The sequence below is a fragment of the Ascaphus truei genome, chromosome 13, assembly GCF_040206685.1.
Source record: "Ascaphus truei isolate aAscTru1 chromosome 13, aAscTru1.hap1, whole genome shotgun sequence".
NCBI classification, from domain to species: domain Eukaryota; kingdom Metazoa; phylum Chordata; class Amphibia; order Anura; family Ascaphidae; genus Ascaphus; species Ascaphus truei.
In genome coordinates this window covers 9,211,773-9,227,733 of record NC_134495.1, presented here as the reverse complement: position 1 = coordinate 9,227,733, position 15,961 = coordinate 9,211,773, and the positions used below count along the sequence as shown (strand labels likewise).

The 15,961-nt window shown below is 44.8% G+C and overlaps 1 protein-coding gene across 1 annotated transcript in view; it reads left to right on the top strand.

Moving 5' to 3' along the window:
- Nucleotides 1-14,768, top strand: part of SCARB1 (scavenger receptor class B member 1) — an 80,742-nt gene extending 65,974 nt beyond the window's left edge. The window contains 3 exon segments of the mRNA XM_075569218.1: nucleotides 643-789; nucleotides 9,595-9,726; nucleotides 12,082-14,768. Of these exon segments, the coding sequence (XP_075425333.1) occupies nucleotides 643-789; nucleotides 9,595-9,726 (279 nt within the window). The 3' untranslated portion in view covers nucleotides 12,082-14,768.
- The last annotated feature ends 1,193 nt before the right edge of the window (nucleotides 14,769-15,961 follow it).

The following is a 15,961-nucleotide window of genomic DNA, read 5'->3' as shown; positions in this document are numbered from 1 at the left end:
CCACGGCAGTTCAGCCAATGAGGGTGACCCAGCCGCGTGACGTCATGGCCGCACCCCCCGCCAAAAGTCTTGTCTTTCCTCCCCCTGCTCTTCTCTGGACGCGCGTCCCATCGCGACCTCTAGGCTTTAACGGGTGACCGCGCCGCCAGGCGCTCCGACGCGCACGCAGGGATTGGGGCCTTAGCAAGCGGCCAGGAAATGTGTTGTCGAAATGAAAAACTTGTGTGCAGAAGCCCTTTCTTTTGCGAAACCCCAAACGTTTGCCCCGTTTATAAAAATAATCGGAATTGGGGTTTTTTGGCCCCGTATTTTGCTCCGATTTTGATCAAATTTAAAGCAAAGCAAAAAATATGAAGTCTGCCCCGTCCTATTTAATGATGACAAAAAGAATATTCTATCTTAATCGCCAGGCGCCACTGGTCCCTCCCACTGCGCACTGGAGAGGGGGGTGGGGGGGGACACTGGGTAGTGTGCCTGCTCCTTACATTTGTCCTGGGCCCAAAGATTCCTGTTGGCGGCCCGTACAAAAACAGAGACGTCCTGGTCACAGCGGGAAAACGACATGCGGGGAGATTTGTGGAATGGCGCCGCGGTTCTGAATTCCTCCCAATGACGCGTCCCTGTTTTGTGTGTTTGTTGCAGGCTGGATACATCGATGGCCCCGTGTTTAACACTTACTATAACACCCTGATCCTGTTCCCTGCTGTCCTCGATTACCTCCAGTATGTCCTCATTGCGCTGGGCCTCCTGTTCGTCCTGATCGCGGCCGCTCTTCCCTACGTCAATCAGGTAGGACGCCCAAGAATCGCAAAAGCCGCATGCGCTTCTAGCGTTTCCTAAACGTGTTCAGCACCTACTGCTCAACCTTCCAGCTACTAATTCTTACCTGGGGTTTAAAGCTGCATTTACTCTGCAAAGATCCAAAAGCGGAATCGGTTCTGGACAGGTGTACCTGTCTTGCAGCTTTAAAGACGCATTTATTTTTATTACACGATTGAAGCAGGGGGTCTCTGGAGTGGAACGGTGCTAATATCAGCTCCGGAGACCCCCTGCTTCCAGAGATACTTACCGACACCGTAACGGAGGCGTCTCTCTTTCAGTTTAAATGTCCTGGTCACGCGAGCCAATAGGAAGCCGCAAGGGATGACATCACAGCTTCCTATTGGCCGGCGTGGCGTGGGACATTTAAACAGTGCAGTTTTTCTGACTGCAGAGATACCGGCGCCCCCTACGGGAGGTGAGTATCTCTGGAAGCAGGGGGTCCCCGGGGCTGAAATTAACTCCGTTCAGCGCCAGAGACCCCCTGCGTCAATCCTGTAATAAATAAAAAGTGAAACCTGTATTGCTGCTTGAACATGGCCCCAGAACATGCTACTCCGTGTCATTAGCCTGGTGGTTCTGTGTTGGTAGAAATATCCTCCCACGGACACGTAAGCATGCATTTCCCATGTAAGCATGTATTTCCCATGTAAGCATGTATTTCCCATGTAAGTGTATGAAGCCGCCATTGGATTCATGGAATGTCCCTAACTTTTGTCTTTAACCCTTTGGCTGCCATTGGGTCCTGCAACACTTTGACCAAAAGGGTTAAGTGGTAAAAGATTCTGGTTACAGGAGTCCAAATTCTGTTCCCTTTTTTAAAAATGAGTATTAATTAATATTTGGCAGAGTAAATGCACCTTTTATATATTATCGGGATAATCTTTTATTTTATTTTTTTTCTCTCGTCGGCTTGTTTAATTTGTAAAAATTTTAATGGGCTTTTTTTTAAATGGTGTAGCCTCTTCAGCTATGGGAGCAGAGTCGCTGCGGGATTTTACCTTGTACGATATGCTTACACACCTTACAGCGAGGATGACTAGTTGCGAAACGCAATTATTCAATTCATTATATATAGTACCCTTTATACGAGGCACACCGTACCCTGTAGCAAATATAGGGAGTCAGCTATAAGCAGACTTTTGATCTCTCAGCCGTGACGGACGCAGAGATGATTACTGTGCGTGTAGCTAATAATAAATAAGATTGGAGCAGTGCCCCTGCCCGGGCAATAAACACCTTGGTTGTGCCCTAAATTACCCGGGCAGCTGGTGACGCTTGCAACTCAGCTGGTCTGCTTGGTAAGAGCAGCTGAGGACGCGCCGGACATTGCGTGCGCCACGAACAAAAGGCCGTACGTCTGAGGCCGGGCATAGAGCGGGCGATTCTAGGCCAGACAAATGATTTTGTTTTTGCTGCGTACCGGCCGTGGCACATCCGTGGTTCAGCCAATGAGGGCGACCCGCCCACGTGACGCCTCGGACCCCACTGCAGGTCTCGCTACTATTCCAATTCAAGACCTGGAATTACATAGATACCTGATGCTTCATGGTTAGCTATCCAATACGTGCTATAGGGGATTGTACATGTAGCAAAGGGTACTGATCCCTATTACTTTGCATAGAGCTCTGTACTATGATTTATACAGGGTACTGATCCCTACTGTCTCACCGTGAGTGTGAGAGATTGTAGCATTCAGAGCCACACATTTACCAACTACTGTAGTACTTTGCATCTAGCAGAGAAAGCATTACTGCTCTTACCTACTGTAGCACCTAGCATTACTGCTCTTACCTAGCACCTAGCATTACTGCTCTTACCTACTGTAGCACCTAGCATTACTGCTCTTACCTACTGTAGCACCTAGCATTACTGCTCTTACCTACTGTAGCACCTAGCATTACTGCTCTTACCTACTGTAGCACCTAGCATTACTGCTCTTACCTACTGTACCACCTAGCATTACTGCTCTTACCTACTGTACCACCTAGCATTACTGCTCTTACCTACTGTACCACCTAGCATTACTGCTCTTACCTACTGTAGCACCTAGCATTACTGCTCTTACCTACTGTAGCACCTAGCATTACTGCTCTTACCTACTGTAGCACCTAGCATTACTGCTCTTACCTACTGTAGCACCTAGCATTACTGCTCTTACCTACTGTAGCACCTAGCATTACTGCTCTTACCTACTGTAGCACCTAGCATTACTGCTCTTACCTACTGTAGCACCTAGCATTACTGCTCTTACCTACTGTAGCACCTAGCATTACTGCTCTTACCTACTGTAGCACCTAGCATTACTGCTCTTACCTACTGTAGCACCTAGCATTACTGCTCTTACCTACTGTAGCACCTAGCATTACTGCTCTTACCTACTGTAGCACCTAGCATTACTGCTCTTACCTACTGTAGCACATAGCATTACTGCTCTTACCTACTGTAGCACATAGCATTACTGCTCTTACCTACTGTAGCACATAGCATTACTGCTCTTACCTACTGTAGCACATAGCATTACTGCTCTTACCTACTGTAGCACCTAGCATTACTGCTCTTACCTACTGTAGCACATAGCATTACTGCTCTTACCTACTGCAGCACATAGCATTACTGCTCTTACCTACTGCAGCACCTAGCATTACTGCTCTTACCTACTGCAGCACATAGCATTACTGCTCTTACCTACTGCAGCACCTAGCATTACTGCTCTTACCTACTGTAGCACCTAGCATTACTGCTCTTACCTACTGTAGCACTTAGCATTACTGCTCTTACCTACTGTAGCACCTAGCATTACTGCTCTTACCTACTGTAGCACCTAGCATTACTGCTCTTACCTACTGTAGCACCTAGCATTACTGCTCTTACCTACTGCAGCACATAGCATTACTGCTCTTACCTACTGTAGCACCTAGCATTACTGCTCTTACCTACTGTAGCACCTAGCATTACTGCTCTTACCTACTGTAGCACCTAGCATTACTGCTCTTACCTACTGTAGCACATAGCATTACTGCTCTTACCTACTGTAGCACATAGCATTACTGCTCTTACCTACTGTAGCACATAGCATTACTGCTCTTACCTACTGCAGCACATAGCATTACTGCTCTTACCTACTGCAGCACCTAGCATTACTGCTCTTACCTACTGCAGCACCTAGCATTACTGCTCTTACCTACTGCAGCACCTAGCATTACTGCTCTTACCTACTGCAGCACCTAGCATTACTGCTCTTACCTACTGTAGCACCTAGCATTACTGCTCTTACCTACTGTAGCACCTAGCATTACTGCTCTTACCTACTGTAGCACCTAGCATTACTGCTCTTACCTACTGTAGCACCTAGCATTACTGCTCTTACCTACTGTAGCACCAAGCATTACTGCTCTTACCTAGCACCTAGCATTACTGCTCTTACCTAGCACCTAGCATTACTGCTCTTACCTAGCACCTAGCATTACTGCTCTTACCTAGCATTACTGCTCTTACCTAGCACCTAGCATTACTGCTCTTACCTAGCACCTAGCATTACCCCTCTTACCTAGCATTACTGCTCTTACCTAGCATTACTGCTCTTACCTAGCACCTAGCATTACTGCTCTTACCTAGCATTACTGCTCTTACCTAGCATTACTGCTCTTACCTAGCATTACTGCTCTTACCTAGCACCTAGCATTACTGCTCGCACTTAGCATTACTGCTCTTACCTAGCATTACTGCTCTTACCTAGCATTACTGCTCTTACCTAGCATTACTGCTCTTACCTAGCATTACTGCTCTTACCTAGCATTACTGCTCTTACCTAGAATCAAGCGTCACCAGCTGCCCGGATAATGAAAGGCAGAACCGAGGCGTTTATTGCCTCTCTGAGGCAGGGGCGCTGCTCCAATCTTATTTATTATTAGCTGCACGCACGGTAATCTCTGTCACGCTGAGAGATCAGACGTCTGTCATTTTATATCGCTGTAGTAGGAGCCCGGGCTGTATGATCGTCCTTGGCTCCTGCACATACTTTCTGCGTTGTTCCATTTTAATACCCATCATTTTATTCTCTGGTTGTTGTAAATAAGTGAAAATAGATTAATAAACGTTATCATCCAGTAGGGCGGCGGCAGAGTGCCCACAACTGCGGTTTCTTTCTCTTGTTTAGTTTATATACAGTGGTGGTCAGTGCAGAAAAGTTTACACAGTAAATATATATTCTACAAGCAACCGGTCCGACGTATACAGCGGTCTGTATACATCAAGGCTTAGAATGGCTTTTTTTTTTTAACAAGAATTCCTAGGAAACCTTGGGTTCCCCTGCAATTATCAGGTCATTTGAAAATTGTGCCAAATACAGAAGGATTTACAATGCATCTGATCTCAGACATGCTATTAGAGAGGGTTGGGGATTCTTACAATGTATCTGATCTCAGGCGCGCTATTAGAGAGGGTTGGGGATTCTTACAATGTATCTGATCTCAGACGCGCTATTAGAGAGGGTTGGGGATTCTTACAATGTATCTGATCTCAGACGCGCTATTAGAGAGGGTTGGGGATTCTTACAATGTATCTGATCTCAGGCGCGCTATTAGAGAGGGTTGGGGATTCTTACAATGTATCTGATCTCAGGCGCGCTATTAGAGAGGGTTGGGGTTCCTTACAATGCATCTGATCTCAGACGCGCTATTAGAGAGGGTTGGGGTTCCTTACAATGCATCTGATCTCAGACGCGCTATTAGAGAGGGTTGGGGATTCTTACAATGTATCTGATCTCAGGCGCGCTATTAGAGAGGGTTGGGGATCCTTACAATGCATCTGATCTCAGACGCGCTATTAGAGAGGGTTGGGGTTCCTTACAATGCATCTGATCTCAGGCGCGCTATTAGAGAGGGTTAGCTTTCTGCGGAATTTCACAATAGTAATAGGGTTTCTTAACTAAAAAAAGGTTGAACACCACTGGCTTAAAAAAAAAGATTAACTTATATCACGGTTTATGCAGCTATACCCAAGAGAGGAAGAACAAAGCCAATGCAACCATTCATAGACAGTAGTTACATATTTATCAGTGTGGTGGAATAAGCTGTGACGGGAATTGTTGTACTTTACAGCAGTGACTTTCGGTAGCGTAGAAACATTCTATAGATAATAGCTTCCTGTTCTGCAGCGCAATAAAGATCCCGCACAGTAGATTTCACGACGCGCTCCTCACTGCGCCATAGATCACATCTGCATAACGAGAATCGGATCCTGGGTCATTGGCCGCAATGGGATTCCATCAACTGGGAGAATGGAGCCGATGTTTCCGTGCATTCGGTATTATCGCAGGGAAGCTGGGCTCCTCTAGCTCTCCAGAGGGGCCAAGAGAAGACGTTGAGAAGTAAAAGGGCCACAAGCTTACTGCAAAGTCACTTGCATAGATTTAAAGTCTTAACTATAATACTTCCCCATTTTGCCAGCATGTGGAACATCTGTACCAGATTGGCATCGGCTTAACTTGCACATGGGTTTCAGCGTGAGAAACTGCCCTTAGTTGCCCATGTAACCAGCACGAGATGAGCGGGGTGGCCACGGGCCACATCAGTGCCCTTTGGGGGGCATCACTTGACATCCGCGCCAGTTGAAAAGCCCCGATGTACCGTAAGCTACAACTAATTACACGTACTGGGCAATTGTCCACTTGAGTGAGTTTGCAGGAGACCTTGGCCGTTACACCGGGCAAATTTAACCCACGGGAATCTCTTGATCTTAGATTCAAGGTGTGTGTATATATAGTGTGGTTAAATATATATTTCTCTTTCCCAATGATTACAGTTGAAGCAAACTGCATGTTAACATTTCAGAAGTTTAAGTATCTATACAAGGTACAAATCCCCCACCTCATTTTGCTCATGCAGTGCAATTTCGCCTTAACCCTTCGATGCTCGAGGGCTTTGGAGGACTCTGACTTTTTTGCGTTTGAGAGACCAGCAATTTATTTGTAGGATATAAACCGGGTTACAGTAGCGGCATTGGGAAGTGGCGCGGGTTACATATTATTAGGTGGATAATAATTAATTCCATTCCTGTTGGTATCCTGGAGAAATGGGCACAGTACACGATGGTGCTTGGAGGCAATCAAAGCGGGCGAGTTGTTTTTTTAACATAGGGTTGGAGCGGGGGGACCCCATGCTTTTGCAATAAAAAAAACCCTGTGGAATTCTCCTTTTTAATGGTGCTTCATGGTCTCTCTTGCAGCCCAGAGTTGAAAACTAACCAGACAAGCTGGAGTGCTGCTCTGGCTACATGGGGGAGGGGGTAGTACAGGCTTGGGCGGGGTAGACATGGGGGAGGGGGTAGTACAGTCTTGGGCGGGGTAGACATGGTGTAGGGGGTAGTACAGGCTTGGGCGGGGTAGACATGGTGTTGGGGATAGTACAGGCTTGGGCGGGGTAGACATGGTGTTGGGGATAGTACAGGCTTGGGCGGGGTAGACATGGTGTTGGGGGTGGTACAGGCTTGGGCGAGGTAGACAAGGTGTAGGGGGTAGTACAGGCTTGGGCGGGGTAGACATGGTGTAGGGGGTAGTACAGGCTTGGGCGGGGTAGACATGGTGTAGGGGGTAGTACAGGCTTGGGCGGGGTAGACATGGTGTAGGGGGTAGTACAGGCTTGGGCGGGGTAGACATGGTGTAGGGGGTAGTACAGGCTTGGGCGGGGTAGACATGGTGTAGGGGGTAGTACAGGCTTGGGCGGGGTAGACATGGTGTAGGGGGTAGTACAGGCTTGGGCGGGGTAGACATGGTGTAGGGGGTAGTACAGGCTTGGGCGGGGTAGACATGGTGTAGGGGGTAGTACAGGCTTGGGCGGGGTAGACATGGTGTAGGGGGTAGTACAGGCTTGGGCGGGGTAGACATGGTGTAGTGGGTAGTACAGGCTTGGGCGGGGTAGACATGGTGTAGGGGGTAGTACAGGCTTGGGCGGGGTAGACATGGTGTAGGGGGTAGTACAGGCTTGGGCGGGGTAGACATGGTGTAGGGGGTAGTACAGGCTTGGGCGGGGTAGACATGGTGTAGGGGGTAGTACAGGCTTGGGCGGGGTAGACATGGTGTAGGGGGTAGTACAGGCTTGGGCGGGGTAGACATGGTGTAGGGGGTAGTACAGGCTTGGGCGGGGTAGACATGGTGTAGGGGGTAGTACAGGCTTGGGCTACCTGTTTTACCCCTTGGCAGCGCAACGTACTCTGCCATATTTCGCTGTAAAGGGGCTACACCAATCATGAGGAATATGGTTCCATTATAAAACATGTTTGCCTCCTTCTGACACACACACACACACACACACACACACACACACACACACACACACACACACACACACACACACACACACTTGCAGTCGTTGTATCATCATGTCTTCATCGCCTTCCATCAGCTTTTTGTTGGTCTTGCTCTCTTTCTGTTGCTCAACGATTTTCATCATCCTCAAACTGTAAGGAGTTGGGTGTCCGTCCTGTTCCACTTCCACTTTGAAGGCAGAAAGTCGGCCGCCTGGGCCAGGTCTGCTGGCGTCTCTGCTGTCCTCTTCGTGCTACATGGGCAAGCAGGTGGCTTCTAACTAACCCAGCGGCTTCTCCAACAGCAAAAGGGCTTCTTTCTCCCACCCGGGTACTAAATGTACTAACCTCGCTTCTCCAACAAGTTTTAGTTTTATAATCTCTCTTCCAGGTGACACGTTAAAGGGTTTTTTTTTGCCATGTTAATCCTTTTCAATATAGTTTCGCATTACTGTTGCTATGAAAAATAAGGTACCTCTTGTTAATTAAACTATTCATTTTTGTAATTGGTCCCATGAAAGCCTGTAATTGCAGACCACTGCTTGGGGAAGCTGGGGCTGTTTTATGGTCTTCTGGCAGTGAAGAGGTTTAATTATTCTGAGAAATCTTGTTTTTTTTTAAATCTTTAGACTAAAGGTTTAACATTTGTAATGTATTACAGCCATGTGAATCATTGGTTTGCCCATTTGAATGGAGTCTGGGTCTAATTTAATAGCAGGCAGTGATTTTCTGATGAATAAATAATATTCGGTGCATTTTATGTAATTTTAGGCCCATTTTTACCAAGCGGTGCTATGCTATAGTACACCTATGGTGTGATCATCTGCGTAATCGCTGCCATTGAATCCTGGAAAATCTGTGGTATTCTGCATTTATCAATGGGTGAAAATAACATGTCCGACGCCTGCAGGCCTTAATCTTCCAGTGTCCGTTTAAGCCATATCTGGGACACACTAATATACTACACCGGCATTGGGTGCAGAATGTGGGACTTGATGTGTCACTTCCTGGATTCTTTGCTTGTTGTTGTAATAAGTTTTTTACTTTTGGTAAAGCACAACCAAGATGAATACCATTGTCTAAAAATAATCATGCAGGTAAAAAACAAAAAAAGTTGTTCTCCCCAACGCCATGTTTTCAGAGTTCACGTTTTGAAAGATTCAATTCGGGAGGTCATTTTAGATTGAGATGTTTTTGGGGTATGCTAACAACTTGCTGTCCCTCAAACTTTAAACCTGACTCAAATGGGCACATCATTTATTTAAAAACTGGCTTCAAATGTTTAACTTTATATAATTTAATGGAGGAAAAAAATCTAACCCTAAATCCACCATAACGCCACACATTAATTTTTGCCGGATAAGATAAGATTTTTGGTGTTATAAACTGCTTTAACCGTTTAAAATCCTTGCAATGTGTTTCTCGCGCCAGCTCCATTCGAAGTGACAAACCGGCCTAATTATCTTCTAGGACAAATGCTTTTTATTTTGGAGTAGTAATAAAAAGATTCATGAGATTCATGAGAATCAGGAGATCAATAAGGCCCAGACAGAAAAGCTGACCGCTTCTAATGGAACAGTGCTACAGGAAGCCAAATTATAGGTGCGTACAAGGTAACCGGACACGCTTAAATAAAACTCTTCCCATTTTAAGGTAAATATTGAATTCTGCTGATAAAACGTTTGTTGCTAAAAACCTTTTTTTTTTTTTTTTTTTTTTTTTATAAGATTAGTGAATATTCTGTAACTTTGTATCCAGTAGTACTTTTAATTAGGATGCTAGCAACATGAATTTAATACTAACCTGTTTGTTTAATCTGTGCTAATATAGAATAGTTTCTTTCCATGTCGGCGCGGAGATCCCGATCCTTCAGTGTTATCGGATGTGCGTTTTGCACACGTCTTTAGCACTGAAGTCGACTAGATCCACTAAATATTTTGTGCATGTGTTGTCTTTAATTGAAGTCGCTTTCCATGTCCGTGAGCACCAAATGATAATGTTGTGATATAAGGCAGTATGGAGTATGACTACATCACTATAAAAGCTTCTTGTGAGGAATAAAAGGAATTGATTGACGTGCTCCAGTTTTTCAGCTTCTAGCCCCCCCCGAATTTCCACAAACCACCAAAGGGGTCTCTTTATTTGGGCCATCTTACCGCTCTGTTGCCAAAAAATTATGTAGTGTGTTGCAACCCCTGTGGCAGTGTAAGGCTTACCTCTATTCCTTATGTACGTCTTTGTTTATATAGCGCCATTAATGTACATAGCGCGTCACAGCAGTAATACACGGGACAATAATATAAATAACTACAAATAACAGATCATGGGAATAAGTGCTTCGGACATAAAAGTAACATTGTGGAAGAGGAGTCCCTGCTCCGAAGAGCTTACTATCTAATTGGTAGGGAGAACGTACAGAGACAGTAGGAGGGGTTTATGTATGTCTGTGTGTTATGGCGGATGAATGATCATTTTAATAAGGTGGTGCAGAGTTTTCTCGGCGGACATGAAAAGCAGATTTATAAAAAATAAATAAATGAAAAAAAACTCTTCCGGGAGGAATCATTTCTCCTATGTCACAATCTGACACTTTTTATGCCCAATGTGGAGATATTTGTAGTTCATGAATTGACGTTCTGTTCTGTACTAATCTATTAAAACTAGAATTAACCGACTAAAATAGCAGAAAGGCGACCGTAGGTAAGAGTTAATCTGCATTCATTGTTTCATTATCCCATCTGTAATTTTCTGTACATTGTATTCTGTGTGTGATCATTCTGTGCCAGTTCTTTTGTTTTGCACATTGAATTGTAACACACATAGCGGGCAGTGTCTGTGCGTGTCTGTGCTATTACTACAAGGGAACACTGCAAATTAGGAACACTCACTCAGCATGTACTCTTTGTATCTCTTTGTGTCTTATTTAGTCCGAAACTATAAAATGCAACATGTTTCCAGTAATTTTTATAACTTTATCGTGTGTGTGTGTGTGTGTGTGTACCAACTGGATGGGAAGCAGGGGGCCGGACATACTTACCGGGGAAGTTACTGGTATTACTTCTTGGTTTTGTGGGGGGGAGGGGGGAGAGGGGTGGATTAAATGGCTGTCCAGGAGAAAGCCACAACCAATTCCAATTGGCCTATGGTTTGGCTGCCATTTTGTTTCCCCTAAAGTGAGGGGGGGGGGGCAAAATAGTGCAGTTTAGCTCCTGGGGGCGACCGGATTCCCATCCTATGTGAGTGGTTTTTTTTTTGTTACTTTTAAGGAGGGAGGTGTTAAAAAAGAGAGGGGGATTGCTGCTTTAAAACGAAAAATAGTTGAAAAGAGCGTAACATTATTCATGTCGTCATGTTAATATGTATATTAAAGAGGCAATTCAAGCACTTTAAAAAAAAAAATTCACATTTATTTTTGTTTCTATACAGGATTGATGGTGGGGTCTCCATAGGTGAACCCCGTTAATTTCGGCTGCGGGGACCCCCTGCTTCTGGAGATGCTTACCCCCGTAGGGGGTGCTGGTAGCCGCTCTGCCTCGGCTGGCATTGCGGGAATCACAATGGCTGCTTTTCACAGCTGCCGCCGGCCAATAGGAAGCCGTGACATCATCCGCTTGGGCTTCCTATTGGCTCGCGTGACGCAGGAGCTTTTAAATGTTAAAATCCCAGTCGGAGAGACTACCGTCGCCCTCTCCAGAGGCAAGTATCTCCGGAAGTAGGGGGTCCCCAAAGCTGAAATTAAAGGGGGTCTGATCCGGAGACCCCCTGCTTCTATCATGTGTGGTTTTTTTTAATTAAAGAAAAGCACTTGAATTGCTTTTTTAAAACATAACCGAAGCACGAACCACACTGTGTGTGTGTGTGTGTGTGTCACATAAACTGGGTACAATCATGTTCATGACCTTACACACCTGTTTTATTCACTGCTTTTCTTTTTCCTTCTGTTTTTAAATGTCTCAGAAGCAGGAGGGCGTCCCGCAAGATACGGGCGCGGTAAAGGACGCAGCTCAATGTTCTGATGCCACAAAGCTTCTGGGGGATTCTGAATACGGACCGCAGCAAACTTGATGATTCCCGATGCCACACAGTCCAACAGAATTTCCTGTCTATGGGGGATCCTTAGGGACGGATCCAATCACTACAGGTCTCTCTGTTGGATTCCACATGGTCACCACTAGATTAATGGGATGAGATCTCTTCGAGAGAGAGCACCTAACTCCTTGGACTTAACTGAAACCGAATGCTTGATCAGGAAGACCCTCTCTACCCCCCAGTGCCTTAATAATCTTCATCTCAGAAACCAGGAGGAGAATAAAAACTGAGACAACCTAGACCAAGATGCAGATATTCGTGTAGAGAAATATTTTTGCTCAACAGAAAAGGGGCTGTACTGCGGGGACATGCTAAGGATGAAGGGATCTCGTGCTCGTGTACATCTTACCGCACAAACCCACCCTCGCCTGCAATACAAAGCTGAAAATGGAGCGCTTTCGGCTCTGTTTTGCAGCCAAATCCTGCTGTCCTTAAATCCTATAACATGTCAGCCTGCCAATCTGTTGTTGGCGTCCCCAATGTGAGTAGGATCATAAGCTTTTCTAGGCTTTTTAATCACCAGTTTCTCCACCAACAATGTCATTTTAAACATGCAGGGGAAGAACTCTGCCTTCCGGTCACCGCTTGGTGGGTTTGTTATTTTGAGCACTTGGACATTTTATTCTCCTGATAAATACAGAGAAGCAGTTAACCGTGCATTAACATGCATTAACGTTAATTCACTTGGACGTTAATACATTTGTAATTTGTTTTTATTCTGCATCTCACAGCATTGTCTAGGGTTGGGGCGGCCAACTCCAGTCTTCAAGGGCCACCAACAGGTCAGGCTTTAAGGATATCCCTGCTTCAGTATAGGTGGCTGTCAGCGATTGAGCCACCTGTACTGAAGCATGGATATCCTTAAAGCCTGACCTGTTGGTGACTCTTGAGGACTGCAGTTGGCCGCCCTGGTCTAGAGCCCTTAGAACATCAGGACTGTAACTTGTGGTCATTGCGGTGGTCATTCGGTCGGAGATCACTTTCCTTTGGTGGCATTTACAGAAGAAAAAAATCAACCTGCTTTTAACACCTGTAGCAAAAACGTCATCGTTACGACCATCGTGAATAAGCTCAATGCAGCAATAGTCTCTCTATGTAACTGCTTCAGCGCCCGCGGTCCTGCAAGCGTCTCAGGCTGTGAAGCCGTTATGTAAAATCGTCTTCGTTTTAGACTGTGCATTGTTTAAAAGAGACCAAAGACCTGTATCAAGCTCTCAAACAGAAAGAGAGCAATGTCGTTTTAAATCCGTTTTTAGGTATAAAAAAAAAAACCCTACCGAATATTCCAATATCTCACAATATTAACTCAAATGTTACAATTCATTAATGGTAGTTAATAAGCACAATATTTTGCATGCGCGTGAAACATGACTACTGCGTCTGGAAGGTTTATAAACCAATACATATCTCATGCCAGCATCAATGCTCCCAGTAAATTCAATTACCAGTTTAATCAAAAGAACAGCGACAGCACTCGTGAGTTAGTTGTATCAACTACAAATGGAAGCAGAATTTGGGCAATAAAAGGCATACATTGATTAAGGTGCTATGGTTCTGGTGCCGGACGACACATTCCAGCTGATACAGGCATACGGGCCAAAAATTGTGTTCCAGTGCCAGAAGGTGACTTGTGACAACACTGCTTAGTTAATATCGCCCTACATGTAACCAGATGCAGCCACCTTGGTGTACGAGAGCCATTAAACTGGGTGCCAAGCACAGTCTTTTTCTGTGATGTTTACAAGACTTTCCAAGGCACTGTGTAATAAAGCAGTGTCAAAGTGTTTCTCATACCCTCTATTGTGCCTTGCTCACCAACCCAATCACCAGCTTGGCAACGCCGTACTGACCAGGACGCTTGGGAAATGTTTCTATCGGCTTCTCGTGGCCGTCCCCAGCAGTGACAAGATCAGGACATGTCACTCATGGGGGGGTCCATGGGAAAAGAAGCCGGTGCTCTACATCATGACCGAGTACTGAGGCTTTTAGCAGACGGATGTGACGTACGATTAAGTACAAGATGGGCCATGTCCACCAAATTGTGTTATAACGTAAAGCACTTTAGGGCCCGACCCTTTTACTTGTGCTGTAAGACTTGGTCTGGTCACGTCTGGCCGGAACAGTTTTTTTTTTTAAAAACCCAAACTGTGACTGATGTTAATTTTTAATCTGCTCCATTGCAGTGCAGAGAACATCTGGACTGCAAAACGGAGCCAAAAGCGCTTGTTGACGTACTGGATAAAACTGTTGAATCTTTATCAAAAGTAATTTATTATACTGTGTAATTCATGTCATTATCTGTAATTCATCCATTTTTGTATGACAAAGATACTCTGAAGAGTGAAAGATATATAAATCTCTATTTTATTGTGCAGAAGTACATCTAAAACCTGGAATTTGTATTCGTATCCGTGTCTTTCAAATGATACAATGATGCATTATACTTTTCAAACGGCTGTTCTACCTGCTCTTCTCCTGTTTGACGAGTTCAAGAAAAATAATAATCGTAAAAGTGTTTTTTATTAAAAAAAATAAATAAAAAAAGGTTAAAGTGATCACTTCTGCTGGAATACTTGAAGAATCCCGCTGTCCTCTTGTCATACTTATTATATATTCTGTAAGGCTTTCAAGAAACCTCCTTTTTGAGCTTTTAATTGTCATTTTTTTTTTTTTATTATACAACATTTAATGTAACCAAAATATGCAGGGAAAAGAGAAAGTGGCGACATTGATGCAAGGTTCTGATTTGGATACGTCCCATTTCCAGATGTGACATGCGCCTGGAACACGGATGTTTGCAAATGTTTCTGAGGTTCGCAGCGGGTTAAAACCCCCCCCCCCCAAAAAAGTGGGATCGTTTTGGCAAAAAACCACAAATCCGCCGCAGAGAATTCCATCTCCGACCTCTGAGAGAACAGACCATTTTATTTGTGGGTGACGTGTGTGGGGTCTTACTAGCGAGCGTGCGGCACATGGAAATACAGGCAGTCCTCGTTTTACAACGCTTCGCTTTACAACGAATAGCTTATCTAACGCTATGCAATGCATACCTATATTCATTTTTACAACGCCAAAACGGCTTATCCAACGCTCTTACAACGCTTTGCAAAGTTGTTTGTGTATATATTATATAATATTATACTATATAATATATAATATTATTATATTTTGTTATATTATATATATAATACAGTATATACACTATATAATTTATGTGTGCTGCGTATCTTATTGCCTGCATAAAATATTTTGTGTATTTTAGCATTAAAAATGCCTTCAGGAACGGAACCTTTCATTTAAACAGTGTTCCTATGGGAAAACGTGTTTCGCTTTAAGACGTTTCGCTATCCAACGCCATTTTGAGTAACGCATAGTGTCGGATAACCGAGGACTGCCTGTACACATGGAGGCCTTACTGTATATCGACTTGTGCCTTGCGGACGATACCACATTCTTGCTTAGAGCCCAGTGTCTGTAAAAGGCCAACAAGCACGACCGTTCTCAGTCTGGCCTGGTGGTTTAAGGAAGTAAAATAACTTGAATAAGACGGTTATCTGCGTTCTTTTTCCATTTGCTTGTTGGGCGGCCAGGTGGCTTCTCCAAAAATACTGGTCATAATGGTGAACGGTGCAACGCACTCGAGACACCCTCACCTCTCCCCTCCCTGCTCCATGCGGTTTCCTCCACTCCTTGGCCCCACCCCCAGCCTGCTGACACCTGATTGGCTGCTGCTGGGTAATGCAGCCAA